Source organism: Heteronotia binoei, chromosome 7 (assembly GCF_032191835.1).
Source record: "Heteronotia binoei isolate CCM8104 ecotype False Entrance Well chromosome 7, APGP_CSIRO_Hbin_v1, whole genome shotgun sequence".
Classification (NCBI taxonomy): Eukaryota; Metazoa; Chordata; class Lepidosauria; order Squamata; family Gekkonidae; genus Heteronotia; species Heteronotia binoei.
In genome coordinates, this window is record NC_083229.1 from 46,651,045 (window position 1) to 46,672,841 (window position 21,797).

General features: G+C 38.1%; 1 protein-coding gene across 3 annotated transcripts; it reads right to left on the minus strand.

Annotated features, from left to right (window-relative positions):
* Positions 1-497: 497 nt before the first annotated feature.
* Positions 498-21,199, minus strand: LRRCC1 (leucine rich repeat and coiled-coil centrosomal protein 1). Of its 3 annotated transcripts, none has more exons than XM_060243552.1 (19): positions 20,820-21,199; positions 19,971-20,176; positions 19,297-19,362; positions 18,479-18,646; positions 18,121-18,290; positions 17,821-18,033; positions 16,053-16,246; positions 15,356-15,554; positions 13,568-13,716; positions 12,301-12,505; positions 11,308-11,447; positions 10,526-10,727; positions 9,912-10,097; positions 9,369-9,543; positions 8,159-8,322; positions 6,139-6,347; positions 2,461-2,598; positions 1,567-1,702; positions 498-825 (listed from the first exon to the last, which is right to left on the minus strand). In XM_060243552.1, the coding sequence occupies exons 1-19, from the start codon at positions 20,876-20,878 to the stop codon at positions 703-705; spliced, it is 3,102 nt and encodes a 1,033-aa protein (XP_060099535.1). In that variant the 5' UTR covers positions 20,879-21,199; the 3' UTR covers positions 498-702. The 3 variants fall into 3 exon arrangements, with proteins under 3 accessions (XP_060099535.1, XP_060099536.1, XP_060099538.1); XM_060243553.1 differs by having other exon boundaries at positions 15,356-15,551; positions 20,820-20,951; XM_060243555.1 differs by lacking the exon at positions 17,821-18,033 and having other exon boundaries at positions 20,820-20,951.
* Positions 21,200-21,797: the final 598 nt, after the last annotated feature.

A 21,797-nucleotide genomic window follows, 5' to 3' on the forward strand; every position in this document is an offset into this window, starting at 1 on the left:
CCAAATTCATCACAATATACAGTAGTAAGCTTTTATTCATTCTGATGGAAAATTTATTTCTTTCCAAGAAGGAATGTTGCTGAGCTAAGATCTGTCAAAACTGGGTCAGGATGGCAATCCCGCTCTTCAATTATCAATGAAATGAAATGTTTCTAATATACAGTTTGTACAGATGGAATAACTATTAAATTAGATTAAAACCTGTATTGAAGCCATCTATATTTCCAACTGCACTGTTCCTGGAGGTCTTCCACCCTTCAGGAATGATTTTTCAGGGTGTACAGACAGCTGTAGTATTGTGTAGTATCATGTCAACACTATCAAAAGCTCCCCCCGCTCAGTACCCTAGTCCTACATGAAATAAAATGTCCAATTGTAAAATCAATACAAAGCTCATAGAATCGATCCCCCCCACTTTTCAGTATCAACATCACAAAATATAACCTCTCAGTGACAGTTCACTCACCCCCCCAAAAAATGACTTCCATGCAAAGTGATTTTCTTAACAAGTTTAACAAAATTATTTATTTTGAAAATACTGTACATATTTATGTGCAAAGGTAAGTCAGCTAACATGCAGCATTTTCCCTTCAAGACAACTCTTTAGAAAAATAACTGCTAACATGATTGCATCTGTCAAGAATACTGTCGATTTTTTTACTGGTTTTGGTAAACCAACATAGGTTTGTCAGGATCTGTAATTCAGAGCACTTGTTGAATGTCACCCAAGGCAATTGTAAGTCGTTTTATTTTCTCTTCCATGGCCTTTTTATTGTTTGCTGTTTCTTGAAGTAACTGTCTCATTTCTTCTTCAACCTGATAAACCTGAAATTAAATTTAAAGATGCTATAAATAGCCTTCTTTTGAATTTTGATGTATCACTACACTCAATGTTGCTGTCTTGAGAAAGCAAATGTCAATTATATACTATTTCACTATTAATGAAACATTTTTCTTGCTAGCTTTTCCCTAACAGTATGAATCTATAGAATACATTTCCCCTTCCCAAAGTTTTATAGAACGGAAGGCAAAGCTCTGACATCAGCTGAAGACAGTACAGTGCTTGAAGGCATGAAAATGTGGCGGTATTCTCATCCAACTGTATGTGAAAAGCCTATCCATAATAATAAGCTTCCCCACCTGTTCAAAGTCTATTATATTAAAAGGTTCACTTTGTTAGTTAAATGTGCATTTAAAGACCAGAGTTAACTAGAAAGATAATGTAACAAAATAACCTCTCCTTTAAAATTAAACACCCAATACTAACACATTTGGTACAGCACTAATTTACTGTAACCTCTCAACATTTTCCTAATTAATCATGTTTTACAGGGCTTTCAAAAGATCTGTAAAGTTTTCACCCTCTGTTGGAAACAAATTCCACAAATTCAAAGTCATAACTTCAGTATCTGGAGCAAGTATACATCTGTAACAACCCCAGCAGCTGAGTGACACTTAACTCAACTACAGTTTACCAGCCAACAAAAATCCTAACTGACTTTCTTATTTAGCTGAGGGATGAGAAGGTGAACTGCATAGTTGAACATCTTCAGAGTTATCTATCACCTTTTCATTTGCTGCTACGATTTGCTGTTGTTTTTCATTTGCTAACTGCAGTAGTTCTGCTTGATGACTTGCTAAAGTTGATTCAAGTTGCCTTCTGAAAGCATCATCAACAGAATGAAGCTTTTCCATTGTAGCCCTAAACACAAGAGGAAACTTTAAATCTTTTCAATAACACTGCAATACTGTATCAATACTAAAGAAAAAAATGTATTACACACACATCATAAATTACATTCAAGAATATTCCGTTTCTGTGGGTGCATTGTAGTAACTTGTCCATGCCTCAGACATTATTCTTAACAATGTTTATGGTTGCAGCATTGTTTGTGAAGCAGCCTCACTTTGAAAACTTTGTGTTTATGCAGTAAAGAAGAGAGGAAAATAATGTGAGGAAGAAAACAAATTTGAATGTTTATCAATCATCTAGAGAAAAATTTACAAAAAACATCAGCTTTTACTACAGGAATGTTCACTTGACACTATGATCAAGATGCTGTTGTACTGGACTGTAAAATTCCTGAACCTGCCTACTTTTCCAAATTGGGGTGGTGGTGGTACAACACCAGAAACTTATTGAATTCCAGCAGATAAACTTTATGTCCAAATTAACCATACTGGAAATTCATAATGTGCTGAACAAAGTGAAAGAATTCCTATCTCTAAAAGTAAAAAGTGGCCCTTTTTAATTTCCTGCTTAACAAGCCAACTGTTAGCACTTTTTACTAACCCCCATTCCCTATATGTCTAGTTTATGCTTGATTCTGCAAACTGGATAAACCTCCAGAGTTGAAGCAGTCTCATTGTTCTTCTGAGGCAAGGCCTCATCTCAAGCTTCAGGGTTTTCCCCAAATCATAGGGAAAAAAGACACACACATTAACACATTTTCTATTTACTTCTGAGTTTGAAGACTTTTGTCTCTTTCTTCAATCAGGCGTTTCTCCTTTATATCAAAATTTTCTTTCATTTGTTTAACCTGTGCTTCCAGCTTGCTTAATAATCCTCCTTTATCTTGCCACTTCTTATTCATTGCACTGAAACAAATGGGCATGATCAGAATGGCTTCAAAAATTATTCACATTAGTGCAAAGAAAACATTTTCCTTACTTTACGAGCATTAAAAGTGCTTGTAAAGTGCATGTAGGATCATAAGCATGTTTCCCAGCTCATTTCAATATAGTCTGCACCAGGGGTGGAATTCTAGCAGGAGCTCCTTTGCATATTAGGCCACACACCACTGATGTAGCAATCTTCCAAGAGCTTACAAGGCTCTTTTTTGTAAGCTCTTGGAGGATTGGCTACATCAGGGGTGTGTGGCCTAATATGCAAAGGAGCGCCTGCTAGAATTCTACCCCTGGTCTGCACACTACACTTGACTTTAGCCAAAAGGCAGAGAAAGCACAATTTTGAGATTCTTTCACTCCAAAGGGGGACCCTATGTACCTGCTGCACTGAAGCTTTTTCAACCAAAGTAATAATTCAACTTCTCTATGGCACCTTTTTTTGTATTTGGGCCGCTAGTCTACATTCCTTTGAAAAAATGCAATCTTAATTTCTTTGTGGCATTTACAGGTCCCCCTTGGTGTTCCTAACTCCCTTCTTCACTTAGAAACATAGAATCACAGAGTTGGAAGGGACCTCCAGAGTCATCTAGTCCAACCCTCTGCACAATGCAGGAAACCCACAAATACCTACCCCAAATTCACAGGATCTTCATCGCTGTCAGATGGCCATCTAGCCTCTGTTTAAAAACCTCCAAGGAAGGAGAGCCCACCACCTGAGGAAGCCTGTTCCACTGAGGAATCGCTCTAATGGTCAGGAAGTTCTTCCTAATGTTGAGCTGGAAACTCTTTTGATTTAATTTCAACCCATTGGTTCTGGTCCTACCTTCTGGGCCACAGAAAACAATTCAATACCATCCTCTATATGACAGCCCTTCAAGTACTTGATGGTGATTATATCACCTCTCAGCCACCTCCTCTCCAGGCTAAACATGCCCAGCTCCTTCAACCTTTCCTCATAGGACTTGGTCTCCAGACCCTTCACCATCTTTGTCACCCACCTCTGGACCTGTTCCAGCTTGTCTATATCCTTCTTAAAATATGGTGCCCAAAACTGAACACAGTACTCCAGGTGAGGTCTTACCAGAGCAGAGTAAAGCGATACTATCACATCACATGATCTGGACAATATACTTCTGTTGATACAGCCCAAAATTGCATTTGCCGTTTTAGCCACCACATCATACTGTTGACTCATGTTCACCATATGATCCACTAAGACCCCTAGATCCTTTCGTACATACTACTGCCCAGACAAGTCTCCCCAATCCTATAACTATGCATGGGATTTTTCCTACCAAAATGCAGAACTTTACATTTATCCATGTTAAAATTCATTTAATTGGTTTTAGCCCAGTTTTCCAGCCTGTCAGGGTCATCCTGTATCCTGTTTCTGTCTTCTACTGTATTTGCAACCCCTTCCAATTTAGTATCATTGGCAAATTTAATAAGCATTCCCTCTATTCCTTCATCCAAATCGTTTATAAAGATGTTGAACAAAACAGGACCCAGGACTCCTTGAGGCACTCCACTTGTCACTCCTCTGCAAGAGGATGAGGAACCATTCACAAGCACTCTTTGGGTGCAATCTGTCAACCAGTTATAGATCCACCTAATGGTAACAGGATCCGAACCACATTTTACCAACTTGTCAAAAGGATAGTGTGTGGAACCTTATCAAAAGCCTTACTGAAATCTCGATAAACAACGTCTACAGCATTCCCCTGATCCAGCAAGGTAGTCACTTTCTCAAAAAAAAAAAATAGATCTGGTTAGTTTGACATGACTTGTTCTTGAGAAACCCATGCTGGCTCTTAGTAATCACATCCATTCTTTCTAAATGTTCCAGGACCGATTGTTTGATTATTTGTTCTAAAACTTTTCCAGGTATAGAAGCCAAGCTGACGGGTCTGTAGTTACCCAGATCCTCTTTTTTCCCCTTCTTGAAGCTGGGGACAACATTCACCCGCCTCCAATCTTCTGGCACCTCTCCTGTTCTCCAAGAATTCTCAAAAATAATAGCCAGAGGCTCAGAAATTATATCCACAAGCTCTTTTAGAATCCTTGGATGCAGTTCATCTGGCCCCGAGGACTTAATTCATTTAAAAAACTAGATGTTTATGTACTACCCCTATGTTGATCCTAGGTTGGAACTTTATACCCTCCTTATATTGTTGTTTTTGCCATGTTGAGCACCATTTCCCTCAGAAGAGAAGACTGAGGAAAAGTAGGAATTGATCAGTTTTGCCCTCTCTTCATTACCCGTTACCATTTCACTTTCCTGCCTTCGCAGTGGGCCTACAATGTCTTTGCTCTTTTTCTTACTCTGAATATAAGAACCCTTTTTTGTTGTTTTTAGCATTTTTGGCCAGCCTAAGCTCATTCTAAGCTTTAGCTTTCCTAACTTTTTCTCTACAAGCACTTGTGATTTGTTTATATTCATCCTTGGTTATAAGGCCCTCTTTCCAATTCCTAAAGGAGTCTTTTTTCTTTCTCAAGTCTTTAGAGAGCTGTTTATGGAGCCAACTCGGCTTTTTTTTCTTCTCATAAGAATCGTCTGTGATTGCGCTTTCAGTATTTTGCTTTTAAGAAACTCCTGAACCCCTGAAGAGGACAAATGAGAATTGAGGTGAGAATCTTGTTGACCTCTGCTTTTCAGTGGCTTAAGATACACAGAAATTCAAAAGGCCTTCTTTCCTTAATAACACAAGATTTCCACCAGCTAAGATGGTCACACTTAGTTGAGGGTAGTCTAGAAACCATGGGCCTTTTAACTGGTGTTCTAATGTTACAGAACATTGATCACGTTAAATCTATAATTAAACAAAGCATCTGTGACATGGAGTGACACAAGACCTAACAAAAACTCCAAACTTTATGGCTCCTGCAAAATTTAGATACTCCATGACAGTGGCCCAATATCTTAAAACTTTAGATTTTCCTCCCCACAGGAGGGCTTTTACCTTGGTAAGATGTGATGTTATGCCATCATTGGTATTTAGAAGGGAGATACAAAAAGATACATCCTGAAAGGCTCTGTCCCTGCTCCCTTGGCAAGGTGGAAACATTGGGACACGTTTTTATCATTGTCCTTTTTATAAAGAAATTAGAAATCAGACAATCCTTCCTTTTTTGGATGGACTGGTAGTGCTGACAGATAGTTGGAATTTCACCTATCACTAAGGTAACAGCAAAGTTTTGTGCTCAAGTGATCAAAGTGTACAGCGGCCAATAGATCTGTTTAATATGTTTTCTCCTCTCTCATTTAGAGTTTATTTTTTTAGATTAATATATTATTATTTTTAAAAAATTCTTGAAATATTACGACTGGTTTATTTTATTCATGAAAAATGATCCTTTGTATTTTTAATGTCACACTTTTAGCTATTATAGTACTATGTTTTTATCGTGTTGTATGCTTGAATATTGTCATTGACAATAATAAATAAACTACAACTACAATATAGTCTGTAACATACCAAACATGTGCATATGAGGTTACTAAGTAAGCACCTGAAAGCTTTCTTGGTATCTTCAAGTTCTGTATCTTTTTGTTGCAACTGCTGTTTTAGTTCTTCTTTCCTCTCATTTTGCCTTTCTAACTTTTCCATTAGCTCTTCCAAGTGTGCATCTCTTTCTTCTAGTTGTATCTGAAATCTCTTCTCCATTTCCTTACTCTCTTCATGATGCTTTCTTATTTGCTCATCTCGTTCCTGTAAGGCCTTAAAAACAAAATTCTTCATCAATCTGTACCCTATTGTGTGAATGAAAAAAGACAACAGTGAATAAGTTTTTCTTACTGGGGTATAAGAGTTCAGTGACTTCATAAGCATAGTATTACCTTGCCAAAAGATTCCTTATACACTGTTTCTCATATCTTAATAACATATTGGGATTGAACTGTTTCTCATACCTTAATAACGTATTGGGATTGAACAATTAAGAAATTTGGCAGTTTCTGATTGTCACAGTGAATCTGTCATAGGAGGAAGAGATTAAAAGTGACTGAAAAATAAAATACTGCCTTAGTTCAGTGTTAAGACACACTGAACACAACTGAAACACAGACCACAAGGACAGCAGAGAAATCAATACACCCTCCATTAAAAACAATTTCCTTGCGCATAGAAACTATACATCAGGGAGCGCTGTAGCGTGGCCTGCTATGGTTCTAAAAAAGCACTGTTAAATTATAGGAGACTACGCCTGTAACCTGATTTGGTGCAGCCCAGACCATCTCATCTGCTGTAAACATTAGGTCTAAATTATCTCATTGCTTTCAATGGGGCTTGGTTGCAACTACCTTTTGCTAAGCTGTATCTAGTCACAACATAATCATAGGATTCTGATGTAGTATAGCAAATCAAACTAGATGTAGGCTACATCTTTTCTGTAGCTCATTAAAGGGAAAAAAACCTTCAGAGCAGGGGAACGGATACATTAATTTAAAAATGAGAAAACAAAACTAAGCTTCAAATTTGAAGTCATAAATTAACTCTGAAAATCTAATAACAGTTCCTAAATCTCCCCTCCAATCAAATGGAATCAGGTGATTAGGGGCTAGGATATTTGGAATGCTAATATTATTATATGATGAAATGTAAAAGCAAAAAAGGTCTATACATATAAGTCAAGGTTTGTCCAGCTTGAGTTAGTTTGTAGAAAGAAGAGATTCATGAGACAAATGGAGAAACACTAGGCTTTTACATTTGTTTAAAAAAGCCAAGCAAAGGAAATGGTAAACACTTTGAATCTATCAGAGCACTTATGAGATCTACCATATTTAGGGTCAACTAAGTGAAACTTCCACCATCTAGCATTCCTATGGATACCAATATTTTTACTCAGAATCTTCAAGTTTTCTGTCAGGTTATTATTACAGAATCTTCAAGATTTTTGTCAGATTATTATCAAGCTCTTTGCCTAACTAAAACTCTGAGAGGGTCCACATACTGACAGCTACAGGATGTGTAGAAACTCAGTAAGTACAACCTTCCCTATAAACATGCAAGGACAGAGAAGATTTCATCGACTGTATTTCAGCCTTTCATGTAGCTGTTTAAGCACCAAGCCATTTCTGGAAATAAAGAAGTGATAATGAATAAGCTATTGACATAAAAAGGTAACATTCTAAAGTAAGCCCTATACGATCTAGGACCCACCTAACTTACTGGGCTGCCTCTCTGATTATAAGCCTACTAGAGTGCTCTGCTTCTCCCAAGAAGCCATCTTTTCCAAAGAAGGGCTGAAATCTGGGACAGCCCTGCTCCTACCGATCTAGCCGCCCAGTGAAATCAGAGCCATGACATCTTTGCTACTCTTTAGGAAAGCACACAGAACAGAACTTCTAATTTTCTAAAAATGCCTAATTTTCTGAAATTTCTTATTAAAAATGTTTTTATCATCTTTATATCATCTGTAAGAAACCACTTCAATAGGAAAAGCAGAATAACAATTTATTAAATAAACCTTTACAATTATGCCCTGTACCTATTTTCTCATATCACTATAAGAGTCAATATGGAACACTCACTACTTTTAATTTTCTAATGGTTTCTGTTTGATCATCCATTATTTTAGACTTGATCTTCAACGTATCTTGGTTATGTTCATTTTCTTTCTTCTGAGCCTTAATCTCACTAGTTAGGACTTCTATTTTGGCTTCCAATTTTCCTCTATCTTGAGCAAGAGAAGCTCCTGGGGAGAAGGGAAGACACCAAGACAGATTTGGTATTTTGAGTACTGTAAATATTTATGCTGCATAAGATTAAACTACATGGTAAGGCAAGCAACCCACCACCTTCTGTTCCATTTCTAAAATATTTTAGGAAGAACACAACTTATAGCTCTGACCTGGATGGGCCAGACTACCCTGATCTCATCTATCTCAGAAGCTAAGTAGGATCAGTCCTGGTCTGCATTTGGATGGGAGACCACCAATGAATGCCAGGATCATTAAGCAGAGGCAGGAAATGGCAAACTGCTTCTGAACATCTCTTGCTTTGGAAACTCCAAGTGGTTGTTCCAAGTCAGATGCAACTTTGGGGTTTTAATTTTTTTTAATATGTGCATGTGTACACATGCAAGTATGTGTGTGTGAAAGTCACAGCAACCTCTGCTGACTGATCCCTACTGGGGGCCTGGAGAATATTCAGGGAGGTGGCTGAATAAAGCCTGCCCCAACCTCCTGATTCCTGGTATTCCAAGGAGGTCTCCCATCCAAGTACTTGCCAGAGTTGACCCTGCTTAGCTTCTGAGATTTGACAAGACTGGGCTTGCCTGGGCTATCCAGGCCCACCCTTGGTCTAACCCCCTCAGCAGAGAGGAGGGAGGAACACCCTAGGCTGCCACTTGCTGCAACAGACCCCAACACCATGGGCTGAACAAAAAAGTAACAGGTTGGTTTTGGTGCTCCTTCACCTTTGATGCCTAGATGCACCTAATAGATGGACCAACCCTGACAAAACAGGTTTTTATGCAACAGTTGCTACCTCTTTTGGAGAAACTGAAAAGAAATCTAAGTTGGAATCCACTGACATAAAGGGTACAAGGATATGGGGCTTACCACCATTGTCTCACCTATTACAAAATCACTGTGAATTCTTACACATGCAACTAAGAGATTTCAAGTTAATTATTCACCAAAACTAAAACAAGGCACATTGGTTATTTCATGTATTACTTTCCAGTCTAAGATCGTAACAGCCTTTAGCCATTTCCAAAGAATTCTACTACTAATTTACCTTGTTGCGCCAGCTCTTGTCCCCAAATTTTTCTTTCAGCTTTTAATCCATCAATTACAGATTCTTGGGCTGCTATCTGTGAAATAAGTTTGGATTTTTCTTGTTGAAGAAGCTCAAGTTGAATAGTCTTCTGTTTATCGTCTTCTACCATGTGTTCAAGTGCTCGGATTCGACTCTACAAAGCAAAAAAAGGGGAAAACTTTAATTAATCTCTCTCTAAAAAGTTACTCCATTACCTTATAATTTACTAAAGGAATATATAATAAAGTTTGAGTCCAGTGGCACCTTTAAGACCAGCAACATTTATTCAGGGTATGAGCTTTGTTTGTAATAGCAAAGCCTTTGTTAGTAAAGATGTAGCAAAAGAGAAATCTAGAAATATACACACCCTTCAAACCAGCCTGGTGGCTGGAAATGTGATTACAAAGTTAACACTCATTTGTAAAGTGTTATTACTTATCTTCTCAGTAGATATTAATGTAAGACAGAATGCAATACAGAAAACATGCAAAACATTACTTAAAACCCCCTGCAGATTCATACTTTCCAGTTAAATGTTGTTTCCTGTTTCAATTTGACCAGCTCCGTGATCTTAGTTTTTTGTTCTTTCACTATGGATGTTAGCTCTTGGATCAGAGTGGCAGACTTCTTTTCTTTTTGTTGAGACTGAATAAGAGCATGCCTGTGTTCTGCCATCTCAGTAGCGACATTATCAAAGGCTTCTTTAACCTATTATAGAAAAAAATACTGTTTATTAAGATTAACTCCATGTCTCTTAATTTCTGGAATAAAATACAGTGTAGCAAGTCTAGGAAAACAGAAACAAAGTAAGTATTGGAGAACATACTGTGTTGAAAATTAAGTATTAATTTTGTACTTTAGGAATATCAGGTTGCTTGTTGAACAGCCTCTTGAAGATGTACTGGTGTAGGGAAGGCTCCTTGCACCAGAGGAGATAATTACCAGTAGTAGAACAGACTCACAGGATGAACCCATAGATGTGAGGCATTTAATCACAGTTCAATAGTAGTAGGTTTTTAACCAAAAGAGCTGGGAAAATGATCATTTCAATTTTATTCCTACAGAAAAGAAAGGAATAAAGCCGCTTTTAACAGCACTAGCAATTCCTAAGTATTTATCCCCCTCCCATTGCTTACCTCTGCAAACCTTTTGGCTTCAATTGTTAACGCAATCCGAAATTCGTCTTCTAGATCTTTATAATTCTTGCGTAAGAAATTAATTTTACCCTCTAGTTCTTTAATATGATGTTCATGTCGCTGTTGCTCTTTAGCAGCTTCTTTAGCCACAGCATCTTGGAATTCTGAGCCATTTAAGCTAACTCTAGCTTCTAGTTCCTTTCTAAGATTACAAGACAAACAAGAAATTAAACATTAAGAAAAATAAAGACTTTATCCTTATATGCCCTGAAGGGGAAACAAGGTAGTGCTTAAGACCTCAAATGAACTAGGGTACAAGAATGAATGGCAAATTCTTCATTTACAACCAACAATTTGTGCTTGAACACTACCTTCTTCTCTAGTGTTGTTCAACAAGGTACTTGCACTATACCTTAAAAGGGAAAAAAAGAATGTCTGCAAATGATAGTGGATAAGCTTTCAGAGAACAGGGGTTATGTTGACTTGTTGGGTCATGAGAAATGGCTCCTACAGTATACATAGAAGAGCTGGTTCTGTGGTCCACCAATACATCTACAAACAGAAATACTAGCTGTCCTCTGTCATGCTTAAAAAGTTCAATCTTTCAGCAACAGAATTTGGTGTATGAAAAAGATAATTTTGCCTATTTTTATTTAACCATAGTTTCAAACGTACAACTCTTTGTATATTTATGACTCATCTTGAGTCTTAAGATGCCTGGGAGAAAGCTGGATATATAAATATCTTAAACTAAATAGATAAATCTGTTTCAGTATACCTACCTGTGCTCCTGCTCTCTTAATGCAAGAACTTCGTGGAGTTGTTCCATCTTCTCTTTTTGCTGCCGAAGAGATACTCGAAGTAACTGAACTTCTCTCTCAGCTGCTGAAGCTTTAAGTTCTGCAGCTTGAATTCGTTTCATCTGTAACATGTTTTAAGAAGACAATGGAAACATGGCCATACTGTCTTTAAATCATCACAAGACTCCCACCTATATCGCCTGCAACAGACTTGCAACCCACTAAGTTTTGGTACAAAAACAACAAATTCTGCTATAATTGCCGCTTTCATTATTTATTAGGTCCAATGCCATGGAAAAACCAAAATGATTATCATGCTGGACAGCTCTACAAGCTGCTTTTCTAGTGTTTAGTGAACATCAGGGAATACATATATTTATTTTACTACTCTGATTTAAGAAAAGCCAGTTAAATGCAATACTGAACTGTAATTCCTGCATAAAAACAGTATCAATCCCATGCATAATGCCTTTTCTTCTTCATTGCCTCTCCTGCTGGGTAAAACACACCTTTCACTGGTTGGCTTAGAAACATTTAACCAATACCACTCATCAGCTTTTCAGTGTTAAGGCTGGTTCATAATTCAGGGGCTGTGGTAAAGCATTCATATATCCTTATAGTCATGTGGGGGAATTTCAGAGCAAATGGGGATATACTAGGATATAGCTGCAAATGTGCCATCATCATGCCCACATATGTACTACTAGTCTATGTTAACGTTGACCACTCAAAAGATACAAAGGTAGGGCTATATTTACTGGTGATTCACAAACTAACTGGTCTTGCCCCAAATTAAACTCCATAAAACTAATAAATATGCAAGGGATATTAGGGCTGTCTGGACAGTTGGAACTAATTTGGTCAAGTGCATCTCTTATCACAATCGTGATAACAATCTGCCAACATGCCTTTTCTACCGTAGACACTCATCACCAATAGCCTCAGCTCTTCAACACTTGGAATTAAAGCCTATACCTCTGAAGCTTGCCGTTGCACCCTTTGTGTATCCATTTTGGACAAGGTTTCTTCTAATGTCTGCTGTGCCTTTTGTTGATCCTCCTCTTTCTGTTTAGACTGATTTATCTCCTTACGGAGGCTTTCCGTTTCGTCTCTTAGTTGCTGAATGTCAGCCTGCAGTTTTGTTTTGGCATTTCTCTCTCTCAAAACCAGCTCTTTTAACCTGATAAAGTAGTGCACAAAACTTGTACATCACAATCTTTTCCTTTAGTTTAATTATTTAGAACAAGAGCCTAAGCAGAGATCATCTTTGGGAAAAGTACAGTTGTGTGTTCCAAAAACAAATACTTGTTAATTCTGGACACTCAGTGGAAGATAGAAAATCCGATTTTAAAAAGTGATCATGTTTGTCATCTGCCCATCTCTAATAATGATTTTTATTCACAACAGTGTAGTAGGACTAAAACTTGACCAAGTTAGAAGTCAACAGGAAAATGCTCAAAGTTCAGGAGACGGGGCTGTAAATAATTTAGTTTGGCAGATCATTAATCTGTAGAAGCAAACACAACCTTCTATGTACAGAAGCCCCATACTGCCATGACTCTGGCATTTATTCACCTTCTGCATTGCTGCACTCAAGTTGTAGAGGTGATTGTAGAGAAACTTTTCAGTTCTGAGCTACTTATAAAGTATCTTATATTATGGTGACTTGGCTCATTCTGTGATTTCACACAAGCAAAGACAACAAAACATTTGAAAGTGGTCACAAAATTCAGCAAGTCTATTCTATTTTTCTTTAAAGAAGAAAACAAGTTTCTGGCCCTCTTTAATAGTAAAAGTGTACCATTCACCTCATTAATGGTGAACTCCCTTAAATGTACATAAAATAAGTCTAATGGCTACAGCTGCAATCCTAACGACATCTTCCCGGAAGTTAGTCCCACTAAAAACCTTAGGAATTATTTCCAAATAGAGCTGCTATGGCTCAGTAGAATACCCTAGGCTCAATCCCCACCATCTCAAGTTAAAAGATCTGGCAGTAGGTGATGTGAAAGACCTCTGCCTGAAACCCTGCCAGTCTGATTAGACAATATTGACTTTGATAGACCAAGGGTCTGATTCAGTATAAGGCGATTTCATGTGCTTAGCATCACTACCAATTCCCACAGATCTGAATGGACAAAACTTTATTTAAAAAGGGTAAAATAAAGAATCCTCTTGTTCTGAGTAAACATATTTTTGTGTTTACTTTTTACAAAATATTATTTACATGCTGGTTCCTAACCTGTCTGTAGTGTATACAGCCATGCTTTGAATATCCTTTTCTTCTTTTGCATGGCTCTGCAACTCTTTGATATTTTCTCTCAGTTTCTTTTCAGCTTGTTCAGCTTTCCACCTCCTCTCACGCTCCTGATCCAGTTCTTGAATCAGTGCCTGAATAAGAAGGAAAACCATCAGATTACAGCACAAGTGAAACTACAAATACAGAACAATTTGATTATTCTCTTGCATCTGTAGCAAACCTTCCTTCCCCCCACCCCCAGTGTCCTAAAACTAGAGCTGTAATACATTTATCTCCTAGGGAGAATGAAAATACATGTACATCAGTCTTCTTATTAACGGCAAAACATTTATTTTTCACTTGGCAGTATTAGAATAAAAGGCAGTGAGTAGCCAAGACGGAAATGTATTCTGGGATGTCTAACTATGAAGCCATATAAAGTAAAGAATTGATATTGGAATTTTCAGTAATACAGACAATTAGAGTCTGGTTTGCATCAGTACATTTTGGGCTGTAAATGGAGGCTTTGCACCTCTCTAAAGAAATAGAGAGAATAGCAGAATAGAGGCTGGACTGCTGATAAAAAGTCTACAACAATAAATTTTTCTCTTTGAAATGACAGCTTTCAGTTGGCATTAAATGTTTTGTATCATTTAATCATGGGAACTCCCTATTTGCTATATGTGTATAATCCTGGTGAAAATTGAACCCAAATTGTAAAAGTTGTAAAAAGGTGAAGCTTCAAGTGATGCTATGAAGTGCCATAGCACATATATTTGGACGTAAAGAACCCCAAGAAACAGCTGAAAAACAGCAAGAACTGAGCTTATTAGGAAGTTGTTTGGGGCTGAAACAGGCAACCAAGCCAGTAAGGGTTAGGAAACAACTTGCTAGAAAACTATTATTGTCAGGACAAATTCGATTCTTTAAAAATCCTCATACATGGGTTTCTGCTTAACAGTATGCATTATTAGATATTTGTGCCTGTTTATTTCATTATATCAGTCCCATTAACAGATTTCTTTTGTATGTGAAGCAGAGAGAGCTTAAGAAACATCTTTTCACTAAAAGAACAGAAGAACCCAGATAGTAACATGAAATCGGCATAGTAGATGCTAGAATGTGAAAATCAGCTTTGCTGTCAAGAACAGAAGATGAGGTGTGAGGTTATTGGTTTAACAAAATCAGAGACTAGTTGTGTTATCTGCACAAAAAAAGAAAGAAAGAAAAGTGCTTCAGAACTAGTTAAATGTAAATAACAACTCAGGACCTTAAACAAGCAGGTCAGATGGTAGACACAGAAAAATAGTTTTTTATATTCTGTTTTTCTTTACCTGAAAGAGTCTCAAAGCAGCTTACAACCACATTCCCTTCCTTTCCCCACAACAGGCATCTTGTGAGGTAGGTGGGGCTGAGAGAGTTCTGAGACTTGCCCAAGGTCACCAGCAGGCTTCATGTGGAGGAGAAGTGGAGAATCGAACCTGGTTTCCCGATTAGAGTCCACTACTCTTAACCACTACACCACATCAGCTCTCAACAACACTCTGGGTCTCAAAAAAAGGCACTGAACTATAGCATGATTCCCAAATTCTCTCTCTGCATCTTAATCTATGAGGCTCTTGGAAATCTTATATTTGTATTGTATTACAAGAAGTATCAGCCCCCTAACACTATAAAGACAGTTTTGTTCTGAAGTTGTTCTCATTTTCTTTTGTTCAAACTAATGCTAGATTTACTGCAGATCTCTGAAAACTAAGCAGTCATTATCTCAGACCAAAAAACCAGAAGTACCTTGTAAGTTGACTCTTCTGGAATACTTGAATCTAAACTTTTTAGTTTTTTCACTGGACTCTTCCGCCCAGTCATCAATTTCTTGGGTGATTTCCCCACTACTTCCAGACTTGGTACATCAGAAAGTAAACTGGAATCTTCTTCCTCTTTGACTTGAGCATCTAATTTTTTTGATTTTATAGAAGCCCGCTCTTCTCTACTAAAATGACACAGAAGTTTATGATCACACTGGAATACATATATTCTTTGTACAAAGAGAGTTAACTTTATGGGTGAGAACAAACTGAGAATGGGGTGTGTGCACAGACCCATGTACAACAAAAAGAGAGATAAGAATCTCCTCTTCAAGCATTGTACCTTCCTGGTATGGGGCACCATAAGCAACTTTTTGCTAACTGAGCCACAAAATCTTCACTGTCAGCATTACAGGGCTGTTGTCCTGGATTGCAGACATTTACAGGTAGTCAAGACAGTACTCTATATAAGGCAAGAGGGATCTTTCATTTATTCCCATCCTCACAATTCTGCATGGTCCCCACTTTCTACAGTGCATGTATGATTGCCAAGTTAACAATGTGGGACAAGATGTATAAGTATCAAAGTTCTCACAGACGAACATTTACCTTCATTTTATCAAGGTTCACCCAAGTATCCCCATCCCATGTTTGCAGGGGGTGGGGGTTGTAGCTGAAGGTACCTGTCCAAGACTTTGCTCCTCTGAGAACGGTGTTTGGTAGATAAAGTAGCTTTACGATAATTAGGGATTTTGCTTCTTTTTGCCACCTTTCTGCTGTTTTCTTTTTCACCATCACTCCCTGAAGTGAGATCTGTATCTCTTTTTGCCTTAAGAACATTCACATCAGTGCTGCTTTTTGCAGAAGAGTCCAACACCTAGAAATAAGAGAATTGATTCAGAATCCACAGTGCTGCTTGTCCTAATTGAGTGTCAGATCCATCAGCTTTAGACATAAAGGTCTGTAGAGTGAAAGAGGTAAATTATACTGGAAGTCATTTAGAACTGAATAATCCGTGCAACTGTATTAATTCCAAAACCTCTTTTGAAGCAGCAAAGTTCAGTATTTGTGGTTCTCAAGCTTATGCTTATCAACACTTTATGAGCTTCAGTGTTTTTGAACCAGACTTACAAGTATGCAATTCACACTGCACTCTAAAGACTATTAATTTGTATTAAGAGGGATTATGTTGTTTCAAGTGGAGTCTAGGCCACACTATCAGAAAAGAAGTCACAGATCAGATCATTAAAAGGTAAATACAGAGGCAACCAAGTGGGGAAAATGGGGATTAAAAAACCCTACAGTTTTTCACAGGCAAATTTATACTTTTATGGTACAGTCATGGTAAACCTCCAAATCACAGGCAAACAGCATATGGAGAAAGCCAACTTGGCAGTTAACACCTAGGATTAGACTACTATAGCATGTTCTATACCTTTGAAGATGTCTGGGTAAAGTAAAGTAAGGTTGATCAGAACATGTGGGGGGGCCTTTTTGGTTGTCAACCCTAATTTCCCAAAAAGAGAGATTAGATGATCCCTATAAACCATCCAGTCTGGATTATATATTTGGTACAATATATGGAGTTTTGTGAGCAAAAATTATACTTTGTGAGCTACTGGCATTGAAACTGTGAGCTACTGCATAAATTAGTTTGCTATGGGGCCATTTTCCCTGAGCTAAGACAAAATGTGTGAGCCAGAGGCTAAAGAACCTGTGAGTTAGCTCACACTCACTCAGTTTAGAGGGAACACTGACTGGGTACAGCACTGCCAAGGTTCTGAAATTGCTGCAGATTCTACCACTGCAGTTTAATGTTGTGTGCTTTATATGCTACTTTTGCATTTTTTCCTTGTTAGCCACTGAGGATCTTGTTAAGTGGAAAGCAAGCTTTGAAATCTCTTAAATCAAAATAAACAATGTCTTTCGGTTTCAATACATGTGTGCTAACTACATGAATCATGACAAATATAGTACATAGCTATGTAACAGTAAGCTGAACTGTCCTCTCCTGTTTAATTGTAGACTGGTACAAATTAAACAAGTATACTAGCAGAATTGTCATCCAGAGACTGCAAGATGAATGACACAGAATATGTAGAACTAAAGACCTTGTTGCCTTTCCGTCTGGGTCAAATCACAGGAATAAAAACAGCATTCCGAGATCTATTTGTATGTTTTTTCTGGTTTTGTTTAAGTCAGACTAGAATTTTTTTTTAAAAAAAAAATTGGATTTTTATTTTGCTGTCCCCATGTGGGCTCTCTTGTCCCTAATCAACTTGTCTGCCAAGGAATTCTAAAAAGTCTGCAAAAATTACCTGCATACTGGAGCACATTCTAGCATGCTGGTTAAATTTAATTTGGCCAAGTGTATCAGACTTGTAAATACATAACATTTTTTAAAGATTACCAAGTTTGATTAAAGAGCACATTGCTCCTTAAACCTATTACCTTTTCCAATAGATGTGATATTTGATCCTCTAATTTTTTAATCCTCACATCATTGTATAAGTCGTTGGCAAGTTTCATTGTTTCTGGCTCTGAAGAGGATACCAGCTCAGTGGAAGCACTAGTTGTAGGCCAAGATGGCATACTTGTACGTTGGCGAAAATGAGCTAACACCTGGTCAATACGGGGTGTTATCACGGGTAAATTAACACAAGCCTATTTAAAAATGACAAAAAACATAAATAGTATAGGGAAGCATAAATTGTGCTTTTATGTTTTAGACATAATAAATAATAGTCACACCTCCTCTTCATCTGTGGGTGAATGGGATGAAGCCAAGCAGTCCAAAAGGTTTTCAAAGCTCATCAGATCTGATGGATTTGCTTCCACAATGTCTACTGGTTCACCAAATATATTCTTGCCATCTAGAGTAGTTAGCTGGGGTAAAGCCTGGAGGAGGATTTCTCTGTAATCTTAAAAACAGATATTGTGTTTATTCTTAAAGAATCTATAGAAGGATACCATAGATTACTGAAAATTATTTTCAACGCAGCATCACTTTAAAAGGCACTACTTCTTATTGAATAGCTAATAATAATCTAGCATATCTTCAGGAAAACACAAGCATGCTAAGCAGCTATATTGTAAACACAGTTCTTACCTGCTCTGGCACAAAGTGGATTACTTTTTCCATTCTTCTCTAAAGTAAGGTGGGTCAGGTACTGTAATCCAGTCAAGCACTGGAGTAAGTGGTTAACATTATTTATACAATTGCTGTGAAGTTCAAGATGGCTAATTTTGTAATTGGTTCCATGAAGACATAACAGCCCTGGAAAAATAATTAGACAAAAATTGTTAAACATTTTAAGGGAGACCATCATCATAATTCAAAAACTGGTCTTTCTTCAACTAAATTTTATGTAGAATGAACTCTTGTGTAAAAAAGACTCCATAAGTATTTTATTTGTAAAACAGAGTATAACTACACAGCAGCACCAATTGATGCATTAGTCTGAAAAAGGCAGAAACAGCAAAGTTGGATACACTATTAAATGGCAGCAAGCATTAGTTTCCTTCCTTCCTTTCCACCATGGGGGCGCTTTGGATTTCCCACCTCAGGAAAACTTATCTTAAGAGACTTTGTTTATTTAAACTCAAAGATCTCAGATGAAACAATGCATTTATTTTAACTGAATATGATCCTTAGTTTTGACCTGGACTGAATAAATATAGCTCTTGAATAACTACGAGCATGTATACACCTAATTAAATCCTATTGTGTTAAATGGGACTTCCTCCCTAGAATATGCTTATAATTGAGGCTTCAGAGTATCATTGCATCATTATCCCCATGAAAAATACACACATGATTAACTAGTTTCTTTGCAGTAGGCAGCAAGCAGGATCTAAGTTCCCAGATCAAGCACATTAGAGGTTTCTTCATCAAGCACATTAGAGGTTTATACTAATTTACCCTACCTGTAAGATCATGTATGCGGTTATAAGATAAATTCAATCTTGTTAAGTTGAATAGCTTTTCCAGTCCTGGACAAGAAGAAAAAGTAAAGACTTATTGTAGCAGTCTACTGTAGTCAAAATAACAAAGAGTTTTGGGCAATAACATTTAAAAAACATTATTATAAACCGAAGTCCATTGAGGCACATACATGTTTGCAGGAAGTAACTACATAGAAGGGAAGGGAGGGTGGAATGGTATAGCCCGATCTCATCAGATCTCAAAAGCTAAGCAGTCAGTACTGGGAAGATAGACCAAGGAAGACTCTGCAGAGGAAAGCAATGGCAAACCACCTCTGCTTCTCACTTGCCTTGCTGGGGTCACCACAAGCTGGCTGTTACTTGATGGCACTTTACACATACACCACTACATAGATACAACAGGGAATGGACAAAGAAATAACGTTTCCCCCCGCCCCCCATATCAAGATTTTAGAAGAGGCACAGAAATTATCATTGATATTCAAAATCTGGTGAGCTTAACATCAAGCTTCATGTAGCTTCCCTAGTAATATGGATAATTAAGCATAAAATAAAATTGAATAGCACAAGTTTTGCAAGCTTTCTTGAACAGAGCTTTTAGATGTTTGTGAGCAACATTCACAACAAAGACAGTAACAATCCCACCACAAACTAACCTTCAACTTTTGTTATCAAGTTACAAGACAAGTTTAAAGTTCGCAAGTTAATTAAAGAACTCAGTCCTTCAATCCGATGTATGCAATTGGATGATAGATCAAGGTGTTGTAAATTCAACATGTGGTCAAGTCTTTCAATCCTTGAGATCTGGTTGCAGTGCAAGTTGAGTGTGTGGAGTTCTGAACTGAAAGGTATTTCCACCAAACTACAAATGAAGGACATGAGGCACTGAGACATCAGTTATTTCAGAAACTCAAGAATCACAGCATACTACACAATTCTTAGCACAATCCAAGTTTTCAAAGCACATATACATCATTACAATACCCTGTACCCCAATTCAGACAAATATTTGATTACTCAGAGTCTGAAAAAAAATTAATTTAAAAATAAATGTTTCAAGAAAGGACTCACCTAAGGTACTTAAGATTTTTAATACAGTATGCATAAGATACAATTACAAACATAACACAAATCATTCTGCAAATGCTCAGAGTATCTTTTATAATTTATTCACATATTCATGGACACTGAACAAAAACGAACGCCTGTCCCTCTAATTAGGACATGGTTCTTTCACACTTATAAACAATGGAACGAAATAAATGGGGATGACATACTCAGTTTAACATCGTGTCAAACTCTCCATATTTCAGAACAGAGACTGGGCATCCCATACGAATAAGGGGGTGGGGGACCACATTATACACCACCCTGAATTCCTTGGAGGAAAAGCGGGATAAAAATGCAAGCGTGAGGATGAGAGAGACAATCAGATCCCGCGTGTAAACTTTTACCACCGTTTAAGACAGCTCTTCATTCTGTCAACGCTTCTTTCAGCCACTCACCTCTTGATGCGTCGATCCATGAGGCTGAGCTCCCTCGCTTCTGCACAAGGCTCTGCCATACTTCTCTTCTATCTGCCTCCCAGCCTTTGCCGCGGAACATGCCGCCATTAACTTTAAATCCCTCCTCCCTGTGCCGGGCTAACGGCGCCGAAAGGCACGACGGGAGAAAGCGGCGGCTTTATGTTTGCTTTGGGCAATGGGCAAGAAAGAACCGTTGGGGTGGTCGCCCGCGAGAAGTGCTTGACGTCCGGTAGAGTCAGCCACCTATAGCCCCCCCACTCCCAGCTTCCGGTTGAAGGGAAAGAGAGAGAGAGAGAGAGAGAGCCGAACAGGGCATACCGTGAACGCAGGGAGGAGACAGAGCGGCTCCTCCCAAGTGTGCAGGATATGTTGCGTCCGCGTTCAAATAGAAAGCGGAAATAGTTGTTTAAATGTTGAGGGTTTCTCTTGAAGAAGAATCTTGGGGCTTCTTGAACATGTAATATAAAGGGATCCCCCACTCCGGACTCTAACCTTTGTTTGTTTATTTATTTTTATCATTCTGGGATAGGGTTGCCAAGTCCAATTAAAGAAAAATCTGGGGACTTTGGGGGTGGAGCCAGGAGACTTTGGGGTGGAGCCAAGAGACATTGGGGCGGAGCCAGGAGCAAGGGTGTGACAAGCATAATTGAACTCCAAGAGAGTTCTGGCCATCACATTTAAAGGGACAGCACACCTTTTTAAATGCCTTTCTTCCATAGGAAATAATGAAGGATAGGGGCACCATCTTTTGGGGCTCATAGAATTGGACCCTCTGGTTCAATCATTTTGAAACTTGGGTATTTTGGGGAGAGGCATTAGATGCTATACTAAAATTTGGTGCCTCTACCTCAAAACATAGCCCCCCCAGAGCCCCCAATACCCGCGGTAGGGTTGCCAATCCCCAGGTGGGGGCAGGGGATCCCCCAGTTTGAAGGCCCTCCCCCCGCTTCAGGGTCA